The sequence below is a fragment of the Chiloscyllium punctatum genome, chromosome 2 (genome assembly GCF_047496795.1).
Source record: "Chiloscyllium punctatum isolate Juve2018m chromosome 2, sChiPun1.3, whole genome shotgun sequence".
Taxonomy (NCBI): domain Eukaryota; kingdom Metazoa; phylum Chordata; class Chondrichthyes; order Orectolobiformes; family Hemiscylliidae; genus Chiloscyllium; species Chiloscyllium punctatum.
Window position 1 is genome coordinate 46534485 of NC_092740.1, and position 19643 is coordinate 46554127.

Consider the following 19643-nt stretch of genomic DNA (forward strand, 5'->3'; position numbering starts at 1 on the left):
GGATGATCACATTATTGGGATTGCATTATAGACCCCCTAATAGTCAGAGGGAAATTGAAAAACAAACTTGTAAGGAGATCTCAGCTATCTGTAAGAATAATAGGGTGGTTATGGTAGGGAATTTTAACTTTCCAAACATAGACTGGGACAGCTATAGTGTTAAGGGTTTAGATGGAAAGGAATTTGTTAAGTGTGTACAAGAAAATTTTCTGATTCACTATGTGGATGTACCTACTAGAGAAGGTGCGAAACCTGACCTACTCTTGAGAAATAAGGCAGGACAGGTGATTGAGGTGTCAGTGGGGGAGCACTTTGGGGCTAGTGACCATAATTCCGTAAGATTTAAAATAGTGATGGAGGATAGACCAGATCTAAAAATTGAAGTTCTAAATTGGAGAAAGGTTAATTTTGATGGTATTAAGCAAGAACCTTAAAAAGCTGATTGGGGGCAGATGTTCACAGGTAAAGGGATGGCTGGAAAATGAGAAGCCTTCAGAAATGAGATAACATGAATCCAGAGAAAGTATATTCCTATCAGAGTGAAAGGGAAGGCTGGTAGGTATAGGGAATGCTGGATGACTAAAGAAATTGAGGGTTTGGTTAACAAAAAGAAGGAAGCATATGTCAGGTACAGACAGGATAGACCGAGTGAATCCTTGGAAGAGTATAAAGGCAGTAGGAGTATACTTAAGAGGAAAATCAGGAGGGCAAAAAGGGGCCATGAGATAGCTTTGGCAAATAGAATTAAGGAGAATCCAAAGGGGTTTTACAAATACATTATAGACAAAAGGGTAACTAGGGAGAGAATAGGGCCTCTCAAAGATCAGCAAGGCAGCCTTTGTGTGGAGCTGCAAAAAATGGGGGAAATACTAAATGAGTATTTTGCATCAGCATTTACTGGGGAAAAGGATATGGAAGATATAGAATGTAGGGAAATAGATGGTGACACCTTGCAAAATGCCCATATTACAGTGGAGGAAGTGCTGGATGTCTTGAAATGCATCAAGGTGGATAAATCCTCAGGAACTGATCAGGTGTACCCAATAACTCTGTGGGAAGGTAGAGAAGTGATTGCTAGGCCTCTTGCTGAGATATTTGTATCATCGATAGTCACAGGTGAGGTACCGGAAGACTGGAGGTTGGCAAACATGGTGCCACTGTTTAAGAAGGGTGGTAAGGACAAGCCAGGGAACTATAGACCAGTGAGCCTGACCTCAGTGGTGGGCAAGTTGTTGGAGGGAACCCCGAGGGACAGGATGTACATGTATTTGGAAAGGCAAGGACTGATTAGGGATAGTCAACATGGCTTTGTGCATGGGAAATCATGTCTCACAAATTTGATTGAGTTTCTTGAAGTAACAAAGAGGATTGATGAGGGCAGAGCAGTAGATGTGATCTATATGGACTTCAGTAAGGCGTTTGACAAGGTTCCCCATGGGAGTCTGGTTAGTAAGGTTAGATCTCATGGAATACAGGGAGAACTAGCCATTTGGATACAGAACTGGCTTAAAGGTAAAAGACAGAGGATGGTGGTGGAGGGTTGTTTTTCTGACTGGAGGCCTGTGATCAGTGGAGTGCCACAAGGATCGGTGCTGGGTCCTCTACTTTTTGTCATTTACATAAATGATTTAGATGTGAGCATAAGAGGTACAGTTAGTAAGTTTGAAAAGAAGGTTACCTCAGATTACAACAGGATCTTGACCAGATGAGCCAGATGGGGTGAGAAGTGGCAGATGGAGATTAATTCAGGTAAATACGAGGTGCTGCATTTTGGGTAAGCAAATCTTAGCAAAACCTATACACTTAATGGTCGGGTCCTAGGGAGTGTTGCTGAACAAAGAGACCTTGGACTGTAGGTTCATAGCTCCTTGAAAGTGGTGTCCAGGTAGATAGGATAGTGAAGAAGGCATTTGGCATGCTTTCTTTTATTGGTCAGAGTATTAAGTACAGGAGTTGGGAGGTTGGCAGGACATTGGTTAGGCCACTGTTGGAATATTGCACGTAATTATGGTCTCCTTCCTATCGGAAAGATGTTGTGAAACTTGAAATGGTTCAGAAAAGATTTACAAGGATGTTGCCAGGGTTGAAGGATGTGAGTTATAGGGCGAGGCTGAACAGGCTGGGGCTGTTTTCCCTGGAGTGTTGGAGGTTGAGGGGTGACCGTATAGAGGTTTACAAAATCATGAGGGGCATGGATAGGATAAATAAACAAAGTCTTTTCCCTGGGGTCGGGGAGTCCAGAACTAGACGGCATAAGTTTAGGGTGCGAGGGGAAAGATATAAAAGAGACCTAAAGGGCAACGTTTTCAAACAGATGGTGGTACGTATATGGAATGAGCTGCCAGAGGAAGTGGCGGAGGCTGGTACAATTGCAACATTTAAGAGGCATTTGGATGGATATATGAATAGGAAGGGTTTGGAGGGATATGGGCCGGTCCTGGCAGGTGGGGCTAGATTGGGTTGGGATATCTGGTCAGCATGGACAGGTTTGACCAAAGGGTCTGTTTCCATGCTGTACATCTCTATGACTCTGTGACTCTATAACAAACACACCAGATATCAGATCTAACACAAGAATATCTGGTTCACTAATGTTACTTAGGGATGGAAATCTGCTGTTCTTACTTTGTCTGGTCTACATGTGACTCCAGACCCACAGTAATGTGGTTGAATCTTAATTGCCTTCTGGGCAATTAAAGATGTGTGATAAATGCAGATCTGTCCAAGTACAGCCACATCCCATGAACACCGATGAATGAATAAGAAAGAGAAATGCTAAAATCATCATAGGATTCAGCTATCTTAATGACATCCTTCTCTAGGAATCTTCAAAAGAGCTGCTGTACCATACACACAGTTCCATAGCAATTAACAGCAAAGAACTTTGTAATTCATGGCTTTATCAGATAGGTATCATTCTCTTTTCTCATTAAGTAATTCATGTCTATTGACATTTCTGTGGCATCCCAAAACACGAAAGGAAATTGTTACTAAACTGATTTCTCCACAAACATTTCCTCAATTCCCCCACCACTCCAGGACCAGGTACATGTGAGGGAGAGGGAGGAGGGCTCACAGCAGAAAGAGGCTGAGGCCCGGGAGGGAGGCGGAGAGAAGGTTGGGGTTGGGGTCGGGGTCAGACTTTTACCTTGGGGTCCGTCAGACTCAAAATGAAGGCTGTGTAGGACCCACCCCTAGTGGTGGTGAAGATCCCTGGACAATCCTTACCCTCTCCTCCCTGACCTATCACCTTCATCCCCTCCCCCACTCACCCATTGTACTCTATGCTACTCTCTCCCCACCCCCACCCTCCTCTAGCTTATCTCTCCACGCTTCAGGCTCACTGCCTTTATTCCTGATGAAGGGCTTTTGCCCGAAACGTCGATTTCGCTGCTCCTTGGATGCTGCCTGAACTGCTGTGCTCTTCCAGCACCACTAATCCAGAAACTAGGCCTTACACAGCCTAGTTAAATTGCAGATAGATTATGTCTCAGGGGCCACAAAATTCAGTCCCATGTGGAGGGGAGTAATGGATAACTGGCTTTTTGAAGATGTAAGTTATATGGTGTGACCATGCCTAGTAACACACATGCGTGCTGTCCTTCACAGCAGAGAATAGGAGGCAATCGCAAATCTAAAGTCTGTGGGATCAGTGTTACGAATTCCTCCTGGGTTTTCATCAAGATTATGGAGGGAAGAAAAAGGAAACACCTGTGGAACTTCCAGGCAAAGAAACATTTTGAAAGAATGTAAATGTTTTAAATAACTTTAAAAAAATATAACATTCTGGTTTTAAATTTAATTATTCAATACACCAGGTCACTGTACCACATCGAGATCTTTTACCTGGATTTTTAGTTGTATGTGCAGATTTTAAATTTGTGGTGTTTGTGGCATTTTTTGCTTCTTTGTCATCACCTCGGGTGTTCTTTGTTTCTGGATTAGTGTTGGGCTTGGCTCCTTTCTCCACTGAATCCTTCTTCTTAGGGGAAGCTGTTTTTGCTGCTTTATCAGCCGATTCCTTAGCAGATACTAACGGGTTTGTTCTGGAAGGAGCACTGGAATGCTTTGGTTTGCTGTCAGCTTTTCTGGAAGGAGAGGAAGACTTGGTCTTTGTGGCCTGTTTTTTGGTCTTTGTTCTCTCTTTAACCTCTTTCTTCAATGGCTTATCTGCCTTTGCCAAGCTCTGATCAGTAGGCAATGCTTCGGGATCAACCATGCAAACGTCTGGGTGTGGTGGAGGTGGACTAGGATCCATCAGTGGAACAGGTGGGGGGTCTATTTGTCTGTGTACAAGTGTTCTGTCTGTCGGGAGAGTTTCAGACTCATCTTCAGAGTCTAAGGCAGCATCCGCAGTGATCGAAGGGCATTCCTCTGTTCCAGGTGGAAAGTCGGAATCAGTCTGGGATGGAGCAGACTCGCTGACCGATGTTCCCGGGGTATCATCACATTGCCGTACCTGCTGCTTTCCACCAGATGGAGGCTGGCCTCCTCCGCTTTGCGTAAGTGGTCTCTCAAGATCTTCAGCGATGTCATCTTGCTCAAAGAATTCTAATGGGCTTGGATTGATGAAAGAAGGGGAAAGGTCAGCCATGTTGAGCCGGAATGAAGTCGGAGTCTTAAAGCATGTTTCAACAGCAGGTTGAACCTCTGCTGGGTGCACTGATCTGGATGCAAAATGGTCATCTTCAAGCTCATATCCATCTTTGGCTTTTTCTTGCTTGCTGCTGAATGTCTCAATTTCTCCCATGTCTGACTGCATTATTGGAATTTTGCTTTGACAGAGGGCAGGCTCTGGTAAGGAATGTGATGCATAAACAGCAGATACCTGCTCAGAAGGAGATATCATTGATGATCCTACTGGACTCTTCTCCTGCAGTGGGCCTGGGCCTGATGAATCAGACATGTGCAGATGAGATACTTCTTTTGCAAGTGCAAGAGGCTGTGAAAGGTCAAACATTTGCAGCTCCTCCTGATCTTGCAGTGGAGAAGTTCCCTGTGGTGATTGGGCAGATGATACCCTTTCTGAAACCATTGGCACTTCAATATTAACTGGTTTTCCAGATAGGGCTGAAGTACAAACACCATATTCCTCTTGTAATGGAGAACTGGTTTGTGGTGTACGAGCAGATGAGGATGATGGTGAAGCCTCTGTTGGTGGGGTGGAACCGAATTGCAAATGATCCAGTTCTTGGCCATAGAATGATCTGTCAAGTGTTGGATGAGCATGCTGGAGAAATCCAGGCTCATGCACATCTGATGGACTGTAATCTACTTCAGTGGGTCCATTTTCCGATATGTGCTGGAAGCTGGTATTAAAAGCAGGCTGCTCAGGAGATTGTCTACTGAAGTCCAAAGCCAAAGACTGTTCCGGTGACTCCTGACTAAACTCTACCGACATTGTTGAATGCTCGGGTGATCTCACTTCCTGTACAGGAGTTCTGGATTTTGCAGTCTTTGGAGACACCTCTGGAGGGGAAATCGACATGGGCCTTGGGCAATCTTCTTTAGAAGGTGAAACTTCAGCTTCTTGGAAAGTTGTAGGCGTTTGGACAACAGACACTGAGAGGGATTCATCAACTTCAGTTGAATGAGGGGATCCGACCTCTGCATGCAATGAGGGAGACACATCATCTGCTGTAGGTTCTGGAAAGGAACTTGTGGCAAGAGATGCTGTTGAAGCTGAAGCCACACCTTCAATATGGGAGTAAGTGTCTTCTGCTACCACCTCATCGACAGGAGTAGCTGATTTGTCTGATGTGGTTCCTTCAGAAATCGACATTTTGCTGTCTTCTTTAACAGAACCGATTTGGCTGAGATCCACCAGAGTTGGGGACAGTTCAGCTGCAGTTTTCTGAGTTTCAAAGGGACCGAGTGATGGGAAGGTTGCAGTAGCATTTTCTTCCGCTTTGCATTCTTGGCTGAAACTATCTTTGGGAGTCAACAATTCGAAATCTGCTGCACGTTGCTTTTCAGGTGCAACTGAGCTGGATGAAAAGTCATTAAATGGATAAAGATGGGGTGAAGAAAGAAGTTTAAGCTTATCACTTGAGAGTTCCATTGCACCTTCAAGAAACTGTACTGGGAATTCTTCTCCATCATTAGGAGAACTATCAACAGGTGAACTGGAACCCAACATTGGTGGGCTTCGTAATGGAGATAGAACCTTTTCTACAGGTGATTCTGAATCAGGTACTGGTTCATCCATGGGGCTATATCTTGGACTGGTCTCATCAGCTTTCATGTCATCAGTCTCAATAATAATTGGGGCTGGCAATTTTCCTGTTAATTCAGTTGCGACTTTACTATCTTTCTCATCTATAGGAGACTGATAAAACGGAGTGTGGCCAGCACTAGGGGAACCAGATTGTGTGGGAGATGCCATCTCTAGTGTTTTTTCTTCAGGACTAGCACAATGATCATCTGGAGTTTCGTGGTCAGAGGTTGTAAGATCTGTGGATGCCTTGATATCTGATGGAGTCAAATCAAAGTTGACATTCTGATCACTCAAAGGTGATCTAGACTGTGGTGAAGAACCAACTGGACTTCGTGCGGGGCTTAATTTGGCTTCAAGATCTTTTATCTGATTTGCTTGCTTTTCATTCTCTAAAACTTTCTGTTTTTCAAATTCATCAGACTTAGGAATATAGATGCCTGGTGATGGACATTTAAAGCACTTGTCTTCTTCCAGAGATGATGAAGGAGATATTGTTGAGGCTGATGCTGGATAATCATCACCTTGTGTCACTTCTGTTTTTGAAGTTTCTATTGAGAGTCCATTGTAAGTGTCAGGAACTGGAGAAAGCTTAGCTCCCTCATGACCCTGACAAAAGACAGCAGTTTCAAGCTTTGTCATGCTTTCAAACTCCTGAGTAGGTGACTCAGTTTCCTCATTATTGGTCTCATCACTCATAATGTCTCTCGGTGTGGACATATCATCCATTGGGGTAGGTTCACTTGAAATTTCAATTGTAGATTGAGTAAAACCTGATGTAGCTGTAAATTCTTCCGGTGGCTCTTCATGGGTTTCTTCATCAGAAACGGTTATTTCACTTTCAAAATCAGTTGGCATTGTTTCATTACGAATCAGCATCGTTTGATCAATAATTGAAGAATGGAGTGCAGAGATTTTATCCAAAGCTGCATCAGGGGATGGAGCTTTTATTTTACGTATCTCAGTGGTTTCAGCCATACTTAAATCTTTCTGTGCATAAATTTTAGCTTCTTTGCTAAGATCAACTCTCTTTTCTTCCTCTTCTGCCTCTTCTTCAGCCTTTTCTGGAAAGCCTTCTCGTTCCCTGTGATCATCCCCAGCTTCAGACTCTTCTGTCTCTTCTTTTTCTATCTCGTCATCTTCAACTGGTTCTTCAGTTTCAATTAATTCTTCTGCTTCAATGTCGTCGGTCTCAACCTTTGTGCCAGTCAAGGTATGTTCTGTTTTGCCTGGAAGCATCTTTTCTACTATATCTTCTGTTAGCTCTTCAACATCTTCTGTCTCAGCCTTTTCCTCATAGTCTCCAGGTTCAGAAGATTCTTCAAAAGCAGCACCTTCATCCTCAAATTTTTCTAATGTAACCTTATTTCGAGTTTCAATGTACTCTTGAGGAGACTGCTCAAATTCACCTTCGACTTCAGTCGTTGTTATTCCCTCATCAGGAGATTCATCTGTCTCCAAAGAGTCTCCATGAATTATAAACCCTGTCTTTTTCACAAGTGTGGCTTCTTGCACTTCATTATTTATTGCATTTTCTGATGGGGCTACGGGTCCTTGCATTTCTCTTTTCTCTTCTTCATTAAGTTCTTCAAAGTCTTTTGTTAAATCTTCTGGTGAAGACATTCGTGATCGTTCAATCTCAAGTTCACTTGCAGTCACCGCAGTCACTGCTGCTGCTGCTGCTGCTGCTGCCCCTGCCACAGCAACAGTTTCCATTTTGGTCTCTTTCTTGCTTGGTTTTGGCTTTCCTTTCTCCTTTGGCTTACTTGGCGTAGAGTCTTCCTTCTTTATTGGTTCAGTTTTCCTTTCCACTTTGGGTTTTGTTGGTACTTTTTTGGTCTCGGTTGCAGGGATGGGTTTTTTAGTTTCCTTAGCAGGTTTTTTCAGGTCTTTCTTGACATCTTTGTCGTTTCTTTTCACCTCTTTCTTTTCTTCTTTTTTTACCTCTTTCACTGGGGTTTCTTTTTTCTTCACTTCTTTTTTAATATCTTTCTTTGCTTCTTTCTTTATTTCTTCTTTCTTTATTTCTTCCTTCTTAGGTTTCTCTTCTTTTTTAATAACCTTTTCTTTTTTAGTAACTGCTTTATCTTCCTTTGCCTCTGACTTCACGCTCTCTTTCTTCACTTCCTTTTCCTCTTTCTTCTTGTCTTCTGGTTTCTTTGCTTTAACCTCTTTCTTCACAATTTTTTCCCTGACAGGTTTGGGTTTGTTCTCAGCTTTTAGCTTGTCATCTCTCACTGTTTTTTCTTCAAGTTCCTGTTTAGCTGTGTCCTCTTTTGCTTTTGTTTCCTTTTCTTCGGCCTTTGATTGTGACTCTGTTCTGGTCTTTTCCTTCTTAACTGGAGGTTTTTCCTTTTTCTCTACCTTTTGCAGTTTTTCTTTAACAGCCTCCTGTTGACTAACTGCAGTAGGTTTTGCCACTTCTGGTGTTTCTTCCTTCTTAACTCCTTTTGCAGCGGGTGGCTTAGAATTAGATTTGAGACTCTCCTTGCTATCACTCCGTTGTTTCATCTTGGTTTGTTTAACATTTGGGACAGCCAAGCCAATGGACAGCTCTTTTTGAGTTACCACTGGGTGTTTAAGGAAATCTAAATCTTTGAGCTTTTCTAATCCATCCAGAATATTGTACTGTGGAGCATTTCCTGGGAACAGGGCACGGACTATTTTCTCAGTTGGATTAGCCGGATGCCATACAATCAGTGAGGATATTGAAGTCAAATATGGAAATGAAATTTCTGCCTCTTTGCCATTTGGTAACACTAGTCCAGTTTTAGCCTTGTTGTTGCTGGACCAATGTTGCATGAAAAATTGTAGCTCCTTGCTTCCTTTCACTGGATTTAAAATGTACATTTCTAATCTTCCCACACCCATTTTCTGAAAAAGTATTACTGGATCAATAACATTTCCTACAGTCCTGTACAGGGGTTCTGGCTTTATAGACAATTTATTTAAGTACTGGAGAGTAAGAAAGGTTTCCTCAGTATTCCTTCTGACCCTAAAATTAGGCTGCAAGTTTGTCATATTTTCCGGGACATTAAGAAAAACGACCCCCAGCTCAGGTGAGATCAGATTTTTCAGCCAGTCACTGTTAGCAGTGGACCCTTGCGACTGTTCCTCTTCTAGTTCTGCTATTTTACGTTGCAACAAACTGTTGACTCCAGGGAGATTATCAGCTCCGTTATGGGTGAGCAAGATTGAGTCGACTCTGTCTAAATGTCGAATCAATTTCCAGAAGCATGACTTGCGATCGGAGCCTCCGTTGATAAGCATATTAAACCCATTCACGGCAAACAAAGCAGAGTCCCCTCTCCCACCGGGGAAAATGTAGCAGCAAGGTTTTGACAGTTTCAAGAAGCCTCCTGATGCTGGGGGCTCCAACACATCAAAGGATGATGGTACCTCAACCGATTCGGAGAGATATTCAGTGAATTCTGAAAGTCCTTCCATCTCTGGTAGAATAGAGACCGAGTTTAGTTTTATATTGATGAAGTCCTGTAGGTTATGTTTTTCCAGGTTTGTATTTTTCCAATCACCTTCCTCAAGACAGAATAATGTGAGGCTGGCTTTATTGGCTGGATGTGTGGTGCTCAGTAGTTCTCCAATCTGCCAGCAGAATAAAAGACAATAAGTAATTAGTAGTTATTTCTGCTAAACCTCAATTAACATTTTATAATTAGATTGTGCTGTGTTCAGTTCCCCAAAAATAAATTATAATTACGGAATACTTGCTTCAGAAATAAACAATGCAGTATCCTTCCATTTGAACTTTCCAAAATCAAAATAAATGTAAATATTTTGAATTGGTAATTTTAACTTTGTCTGGTTAAATTATAAAGATAATCTGTTTTTGTTTAGTCTCACTTTTCTTAGTTCCAATTCTATTCAGCAAATTCCCATCTTTTACGAAGTATACAAGGACTATGTTCCCATTTATGTTTTCATATGTTGATGTGATTTTAGGTAATTTTCTTGCCACCTCTTCCAAACTGGTCATCCAGGGATGTAAGAAACTTTGTAAAGAATGGCTGATTTTATTTTAACTTGAAACCTCAGGCTTCATGAATAAAGCAGTTATACAAATGTATACAGATGATTCAATGAAATATAAAATACCATTTTAGTTCCAATCCGATAGTTGGTGCTAGTAACATCTTTGGAAGAGAACTACAGTGGGATGACTTATTTACAGTTTGGAATTTCTGCCTTACGTGCAAAAGGTACTCAAATTAAGATAAAACTGCATGTTTACCACATTTCAAGGTGAGCACACACAGTAAGCTTCACTGACAGCATGGTTTGCTTCAACACCAGTTCAAAGCAGTTACTTACTACCACCATGATATAACCAAACTCCACGAGCAATGGACTATTCTAATTTCTTTACACTTACCTCCTGATCGGTGAAAATTTCAATGAAGTTCTGAAAGGAGAATGAACCGGATTGCAGAATTAGTTCCCCAGTGTTTTCACAGCACTGTCCAGTTAGCACCAGCAGCTTGTGTCGAGCAGCATCAGTGATCAAGAGACGTACCTAGGAAAAGGACAGGTGACTTAGAAATGAAAAGCAAAATAACTACAGTGATACATTTTAGAAATTAACCCTTTAAGGTTTGTCCAGTAAATAAATATCTGTAATGGAGGCTTGGGTAAAGTTTATAAATTTATAACTCCCACATTGGGTGAAGGCATTGCTGCAGCTCATCACGGAGCTCATTCTGACATGGAACAGACAATGGCACAACGTGAGGGAGAGTGGGCTCCAAGATTTCCTGATGGGGAACTGAGCAGGTTGAGCAGGAGCAGAGACATTCCCTAGACAATCTTTCAGAAGGTCAAAGACCAGATAATGATGATGCTCAGTTCCAGGAGTTAAGCCCAAGGTCCTGGATGCAGTGCCATTCAAAACTTCAATGATTCACATGAGTGGTCAAGCTCAGTGAATGTGCAATCGAATGTCATGTCCTACCAAATGCTCCACTAACCTCAGTCATGGGATAATGCATAATGCATCACTGACCCACCAACAATCTCTACCAATCATACCTAAAATTCATAGCTTTACCTCACATGTTACTGCTATAAGTCTCACACTCAATGCCAGCCAGTTCACAAGGTCAGGCTCATCACACAACCACACTGCAATACACTCAGTGAAATATCTCCTTCACTCTTGTAAGACAAAGTGACACACACCTCCTTCCCCCAATGGAGAAGACTGCATTTGTGATTATTGGAGTGACCATTGCTGAAGCTGTGGTCAGCTCAGGTTTGCAATATCAAAGATGACAGGATTCCTATGCTTAAGTCTTCCTTCTCAGATCACATTGCCCCTCAAATCACTATTGTTTCTAATTTACAAGCTGCAGATGACATCATTGGGCACCTCAGCTTTCCACCCCTCCCCTCATCACAAACTATTGCACCCGTCTTTGTCAGGTACTCAGGAGTTACAGCCTGATTGAGCAAATCTCTTCTGGTCTCAGTCCTACATCCAAACTGCATCTTCTCAGACCTTGTGCATTAGTTCTCAACTATTAACTCAGCGTTGACCCTGTCAACCTTTCTCAAACTCATGTGGATTTCAATGAGATTATTTCAAGGAGTTGGGAAATTTCTGTCACACGTATGGAAAAAGATATGTGCCGAAGCACAGGGTTAACTTTTCATGTACATGTGCAGGCAGTAAAGTTGAGCAAATGGTATCCGAAAACTCGCCAGCAAGTAATCAGAGTGGACCTTCAGGTGGATCAGCTTCCTGTTGCAAGGTGATATGATAAGTGTGCAGCCAATCTGTATAACAACAATGACCTCCCCACTTTCAGGAGTGCCAGGCAGGGTTGTAGTAGTGTCCACCTGTCAAACAAGGGCTGGCAGCAGCAAAAGCCAGACCTTAGTTCAATATCTGGCATTGGTAGGTTTCTCATCCAGAGTGGTTACACATAGAAATCAGAAGCAGGAGAAGGCCATTCACCCCTTTGAGCCTGCTTCACCATTCAGTATGATTATAACCAATCCTACACCTCAATGTCATAAACTCACTTCCTCCCCATACCCCTTGATGCCTTTTAAAAACATATTAATCTCCTTCCTGAATATATTCAGTTACCTGACCACCACAGTCTTCTGTGGCAGACAATTCAACAGGGTTCACTACTCTTTGATTGAAGAAATGTTTCCAAATCTCTGTTTTAAATTGCCTACTCATATCCTCAGACTGAAACTGTGTTCCTGCTTCTAAGCTCCTTAACCAGAGAAAATATCTTTCCTTCATCTAGTCTGTCCAAATCCATCTCTCCTTATTGGACGGTCCTGCCACTCTTGGTATCAGTCTAGGCAGGGAGACTAAAATTGCACACAATACTCCAGCTGAGGTCTCACAAGGCCCCACATAACTTCAGTAAAACACCCCTACTTGTGAACTCAAATCCCCTTGCAAACAAGGCCAATATACCATTTGCCTTCCTTATTTTTTGCTGCACCTACCCATCTACATTCATTGACTGGTGGACAAGGACATTTAGATCCCTTTGCAGATCTACAATTCCCAATATATCACCATTTCAGTACTACTCCTTCTTGCTGTTTTTCACATTGATGTGTATCGTTTCACATTTAGCCACATTGTCCAGCTTCTGCTGTGTGATTATCTACTCACAACACGTCTGAATCACCTAGAAGTCTCCTTGCATCCTTCCTATAAACCTGCTCTGTTTTGGGTTGTCAGTAAACTTGGAAATGTTGCATTTAGTTCCCTGATCTAAGTTGTTTATGTATAATGTGAATAGCTGGAGCCCAAGCACGGATCTTTGCAATACCTCACTAGTCACTGCCTGCTGCTTGGAAAAAGGCCTAATTATTCCCATGTTCTTTTTCCTATCTGTCAACTAATGCTCACTCCATACCAATATGTTACCCGCTATCCCATGTGCTTTAACTGTTCCATGAACCTCTTACGAAGAACCTTATCAAATATCTTCTGAAAATCCAAATACACCACATCCACTGATTCAGATCAATTCCCTTATCTATTCTACTAGTTACATCCTCAAAAGGTTTTCATGAATCTATACTGGCTTTGTCCATTCCCATGAATGTTTTCATGTTCGTTATCGTGCCTTTTATCATAGACTGTCACATTTTCCCCACTACTGATGTTAGACTTACTAGTCTGCAATTCTGTTTTTTTCCCCTTTTTCCTTTTTTAATTAGTAGGGTTACATTTGCAACCTCCCAATCTGCAGAAACTGTTCCAGAGTCTACAGAATTTTATGAAGATGTGTAACAATGCACCAATATTTCCAGAGTCACCTTTTGTAGTATTCGGTGATGTAGATTATCAGGCCCTGGAGATTTATTAGATTCTAACACCATTAATTCCTCAGAACCATTTTCTTACTGATTTCCTTCAATTCCTCCCTCTTATTCCACCCTTGGTTCTTGAACATTTCTGGGAGATCACTCGTGCCCTCTCTTTTAAGAAGAAAACACGAATACTTGTTCAATTCTTCTGCCATTTCTTTGTTCCCCATTATAATTTCCCGGCTTCTGACTATAAGAGACCTACATTCTGAATGAACCCCTTAAAATATTTTTAATTTTTAATTTTCTGACTGCACCTCCATTTTGTAACAATATTTTCTTCTTGTAGCTCTTGAAGCCTCAGGAGCACAGAGCTATCTTGGTCGAGCTATTGATGCTCTATTGTTACTCCTCATTTGTTTGGGAATCAGGGGTCCAGTATCAATTTGTATTTATGCTGTGCAGAACTTTTCAAAGTGGGAAACAGCATTAACTTGGTTGGATACATATCTCTACAGAATTCGTACATAAGCCCAGGCCTGGAAATAATAACCTTGAACTCAAATAGCAGTTCGACAATTTGAATCCAGCTTTATTTTTTGGATCTGGAAATTAAAAGTTGGTGTTAGTAAAAGTGACAATGAGGCTGTTATAGAGTCATAGAGATGTACAGCACAGAAACAGACCTTTCGGTCCAACTCGTCTATTCAGACCAAATATTCCAACCCAATCTAACCCCACCTGCCAGCATCCGGCCCATATCCCTCTAAAAAGTAGACATCATGGCAGTGGTAATGTCACTGAGAGTTCATTCAGTGGTGGGCTTAAGTGGTCAATTAGGAGGTGACCTCAGGGAAAACAGGTTTCCCCAGTCTGATTTCTGCGAAGTATGGGGTCAGTGCACCATTTGGTCCAACATCTGGATCCTGCAGCCTGCTTAAAATCCTGCCCTTGGTTTCCTTTCTTTTCAAGACACCTAAGAAGCTTGTAATGCCATGGAGTCAACACCCTAATGGTTGTTTCATAGTTTCCACAGGCTGAATATTGAAAATGCAAATTGCGTTGAGTCTTTTGCAGTATTTCTTGCTTAAGTCTAGCAAGATGTCTTACTAGATCTTACGAAATGCACCTCATAACCTATCACCCCTTTAGAGTTCCTTTCATCCAATTTGAGCCCCATTTTACCTTGTCCAAGAATGATTCACCACTCACTGGATGTTCCCCAATAAACCGCATGCCTTGTGCCTTTGAAATACCATTGTGCATTACTGAAGGGTCTGTTTCCATGGCTCTATGACACCCAAGCAAGAGTAGGCAATCCAGTGCTGCTCCTCACTGGCAACATAATGGCACAGCAGCCACAAGGTCACACCGCTCATGGTACAGAGCTAGCAAGGCTGACACATACAACCCTTTCTCTCATACTAATCACCATCTGACCAACATGTCACACACAACCTCCCCGCCCCTAGCTACACACCATTTAAAACACCCTCTCTAAGACCCAGCTACTCTGTCCTCAGAGCCCACAGGACACTTGCAACCTGTCATAGTCCAATCAGCAAATACCACACACTGACAAACAATCAGATAATTCCAAACAAGGGCTTCTTTTTACAGCCTCCACAAACAAAGTGAACAAAGGCTGAACTTTGTCACCACAATGCAGACCAAGCTCTAGCATCTTGCCCAGTGATTTTCTTAGTCCATGATATCCTCCTCAAAGTGGTCATCCCCCTCCTTGGAATGTTGCCTCCTTTCCTGCAGTATTTTCAATTTGTCTCCCAGCCCCCACACCCCGTGCCCCTCCCTGGGTCAGTCCATGCAGTGAAACTGCACCTTTGATGGTCGCATCATATGTTCCATTATAACCCGAGTCCAGGCAAGGGTAGCAATGTATCTCCACAGCGATCAGGGGATTGTACAATGTGTCCTGTGCCAAGGACACAGTGGGTAGCCCTTATCCCCAGGAAGGAATCAGCCTTGTAAGTCGGGTGCCTCTCATGCTGAAACACACCAGCTATAGGAGTGTGCTGCAAGTTTAGTAGTCACGTTGGCTGCACGGTAGTGGACTCACACCTCCGTAAATGGTAACATTAATCACAGAACACCTGAACATTAACGGAATGGAACCCCCTTCATGTTGATGAAGTCCACAGTAATCTCAGTGTTGCGTGTGCACTAATACTCTGAACCTTAGAACCAGGCGTGTTTCCCAATCTATTGCAGCATGGAACTCATCTTATGGGATCAAAATCAATCAGATGGAACATCCTGATGCATTGTGGGTGTCCAACTGTGAGATCCCACACAGATCACCCCAACTGCCTGGAAGGAGCCAGTCACAGAGAAGCTCAGAGCAGCCAGCACTTTCACAGCCACTAGGAAGGATAGCCACCCATTCCTACAGCCCTCAGGTCCTGCTCCAGCATCTGGCACTGTGGAATCACAGCATCAAGACTATGCCTCACATCCTCGGGTAATACATTGGGGATGAAAACTTTTGGGCCTCCTGCAGATCCCACACATCCTGAGGGGCCCTGAGATTGCAGCCCTTCCCTGACCCCAGGGTTCCTCACCCTTTGGGGCTGCACCTGGGCTACCGGATGCTGATAATCAGTGGCATGTCTCTTTTACTCAGCCCAAGCTCCTGCCCGGGCCCCAGCCCCAAACCCCCACTGCAATGCCAGCCCCCACTTCCACCTCCCAGTCCCCACCCCAGTCCCAGCCTCCACCTCTGAGTCCCCACCTCCAGCCACCAATCCCCACCTAGAGCTCTCAGTTCCCATGCTGCCTCCTGCTCAGTGAAGGTATTGCCAAGCTGTTTAACCAGGATATTACAATCTAAAGGAAGTACCTGCTGCAATCCAAGCTCCTTCCCATCCCAGACCCACAATCATTCACCTTTACAGTTCTTTCTGTGTGAACATTGTTAAACTTGCAGATGGTGAAGCAATGGTCTCCATCTCCATCAGTGCCTTGTACGCTGCATGAATAATTGGTTACCTTGGGCCACCACTGGCCTCTTTTTAACTCATTGCTACCAACGTCAGCATCGATGCTTAATTTTGAAGGACCAATGGCATGGAGCAAATTGCCTTTGACCAGGATGTAAACCTTGAGCATGTTAACTCTGCATGTATTGCAAATAGGCGCTGAAATGTTTGCAAATGAAATGAGTCTCTAACTTGAAAGCATTTGCTTCATGTATTTGCACCTTCATTCTTCTGACATTGAGCAGACATGGAAACTGACACTGACTCTGCACTCCACCCCTCCCAGTAATTTCGCAGATGCATTTCACATCTAGAGAATGGCAAGTGGTGGCAGGGAATGTAACTCACAGTGAACACCATCAATACCAGGCACCATCTGGTTTCCAGGTATCTCTGCATTCCCCCCACCCCCAACTCCTCTAGAACCTTCACATCCTCTTTACCCTCATTACCCGAGAGCCCATTTTCCCCAACATGTCTCCATGTGGAGACCACCACTTTGACCTTCATATTCAACTGTTCTCATTGACCCTGAACCCTGGCATTACACCGTAATGATGTTCACCCTGATATTCTTCACTTTCCCTGTTGAGGCCATGGAAGTGATCACCGTGGTCTAGCATGCCCTCCAGTACTGTTCTTTATACCTCTTTACACCTTGAGTATCTTCCCTCTCTCCCAGTCATCCCCTTCAAATGCCTCTTTGTCTCCCTGATACAATACAACCTTGACTTTGAACTCTTTTTAACAGTGGTCCCTACTTTACTCTGCACAGATCCAATACCACCACAATGACTAATACATAAGACTATATTTATCCCAGTCCTCTGACCAACTCCAATGTTCCTGATGTCAACAGTGACCTTTGTTCATTCAGCCACAAATCCCATGTCACTGTGGCCTCTATAAGTTTCCACCTAATGTTCCTTAATACAGCAAAGGACAGAAACACTCTTCATACTGAGGACTTTAGTTCTCTGCTTTCTCAAGGAAGAAATTGAAGAGTTCAGTGAGTTCATTCTATTAAATAGAAGCCCTACCCCCAAAAAGAAAGGAATTCAGTAAAATAAATGTTCTTATTTTCAATTTATTTTTTCATGGATGTAGACCTCACTGGCAAGGCCAGCAGTTATTACTGATACCTAATTGCTCTTGAACTGAGTGACTGGTAGGCCATTTCAGAGGGCAGTTAAGAGTCAAATATTTTACTATAGATCTGGGGTCACAGGTACATCAGACTAGGTAAGAACAGCACATTTCTTCCCAAAAGGACAAATTGTTAACAAGATGATTTTTATAATAAATCGATGCTGGTTTGGTGGAACCCACATCTGCAACATCATCAGCGTGTGCCTCGGGATTTGGTGTTCAGTGATATTAACACCATGTTGCCTTCTCTATTCATTGTCACTTTTACTAATACCAGTTTTTCATTTCTAGATTTATGAAAAAGCTGAACTGAAATCCTTGAATTGTGTGGTAAGCTGTGAACTCATTGTTAGTCCAGGCTTATGCTGCACATTCCACAAAGAGATTAGAACCCGACCAAATTAAGTTATCCCTTTACCACCATGGACCAGATCTGCACAATGTAAAATCAGTTTTCAAACTACAAAACCAATAGGGAGCACATTAAAGCACGGAATAATCATTGTTGAACTTTCATATTCTTTCTTCACTATTTCATTCCATTGTGCTCTTTGCCATCTGTATACTTCCTGCTGTTCTCTTACCTCCGTGCTCACTGCCTCATCTGAAGGGTTGATCAGGACAACAGTTTCCAAAACGTCACTTCTGTGGTGAAGGATTTTCTGACCTATCACAGAAAAAAAAAAGTTGTATAAGTTAAATCAGAATAATTCAGCGTCGACTGAATAATGAATCTCTCAAACAGGATTTCCTCCAGAGACAATCCCACCGGCCACGTCTCACACAAACATAAACTGCAATGGATGCTAGAAATCAGTCATAAAGATAGAAAACTTTGGAAATACTCAGCAGGTCAATGAAAGGTCTGTTTTTGTTTGCTCCCCATTGATGCTGCACTAATTTGCTGGATGTTTCTCGTATTTTCTGCTTTCACTTTGAGCCACCATTTATATCTGAACATGTGTACAGATTCAAAATCCAATTTCAGGAAAAATAACACCAAAGGCCAAACGTCTTCAGTTAGAATAGTTACTCATTAATGGTGGAATCTCTTACATTCATTTGAAATTCAAGTCATTAGGATTCATTATTTGATAACCTTCTAGTTAGCATAAATTGTAAGACTTATTAAAATTAATAGTATTCAATTCTTTTGGATGGTTTCATCCACAGTAATAAATGACAATTTGACAAAGAAAAATGTCAATTTCTACATTATTAATATTTCTTCTTAAATGAATAACTTCCCTCAAAACATTTCAACTGAATTTAAGCAAAGCTCAGAACATTTAAAATGTATTCAGACAAATATTACTTCAAAAGCATGAATGAAGCAGAGCAACATTTGCCTTCTTTTAAGTGAAAGTTATAGTGATTGTAATAAGGTCAGCCCAGTGGGCCTCAAAGAATATGAGTTCCCTGATTGGGGCTGTTAATCTGGTCCAGTCAGGGAGCCATGGCTGACAGATAAGAGCAACAGTGTGAGATTTCCTGTTCACTCGTTGAGAGCTGGATCAATATCAAGGGCTCTCCATGTGTATATAAAGGGTGACGGTGACAGGAATACTGGCCTATATGGACTTATTTCAAAGTCTTTAAATTTAATAAGAAATTTCACTTTTCACTCTTAAAATCCTTCATAAAATGAGTTGCAATAATCCAAGTATTACAAGCCTTACCTCAACTATGGTTTCCTAACTCTGCATTATCTACTGCATCTATACTGAATGCTTACTATGACTTTAAAATCCTCTCTATAATGGAGGTGTTCAAACTGCGCGCAATATTCCAACTAACCTAATCAAATAAATTTACCATTACCTTTGGGCTCAATACTGCTATCTATAAAGTCAGAACTGTACTCGATGTTTCTCATTTATTTGTGCTCAGCACTTTTAACCATCACTCCTAACACCTTTACCCATTAAATCTGTGAATAAACAATCATGGCATTGTACAACCAAACTCTCAATGTGGTCCTGACA

At 42.3% G+C, this 19643-nt stretch overlaps 1 protein-coding gene across 1 annotated transcript in view; it reads right to left on the bottom strand.

Moving 5' to 3' along the window:
* The window catches only part of map1b (microtubule-associated protein 1B), a 131273-nt gene that overhangs the window by 16204 nt on the left and 95426 nt on the right, over positions 1-19643 (bottom strand). The window contains exons 3-5 of the mRNA XM_072581981.1: positions 18243-18325; positions 10605-10745; positions 3847-9817 (exon numbers count right to left, since the gene is read on the bottom strand). Of these exons, the coding sequence (XP_072438082.1) occupies positions 3847-9817; positions 10605-10745; positions 18243-18325 (6195 nt within the window). The remainder of the gene's footprint in view (positions 1-3846; positions 9818-10604; positions 10746-18242; positions 18326-19643) is intronic.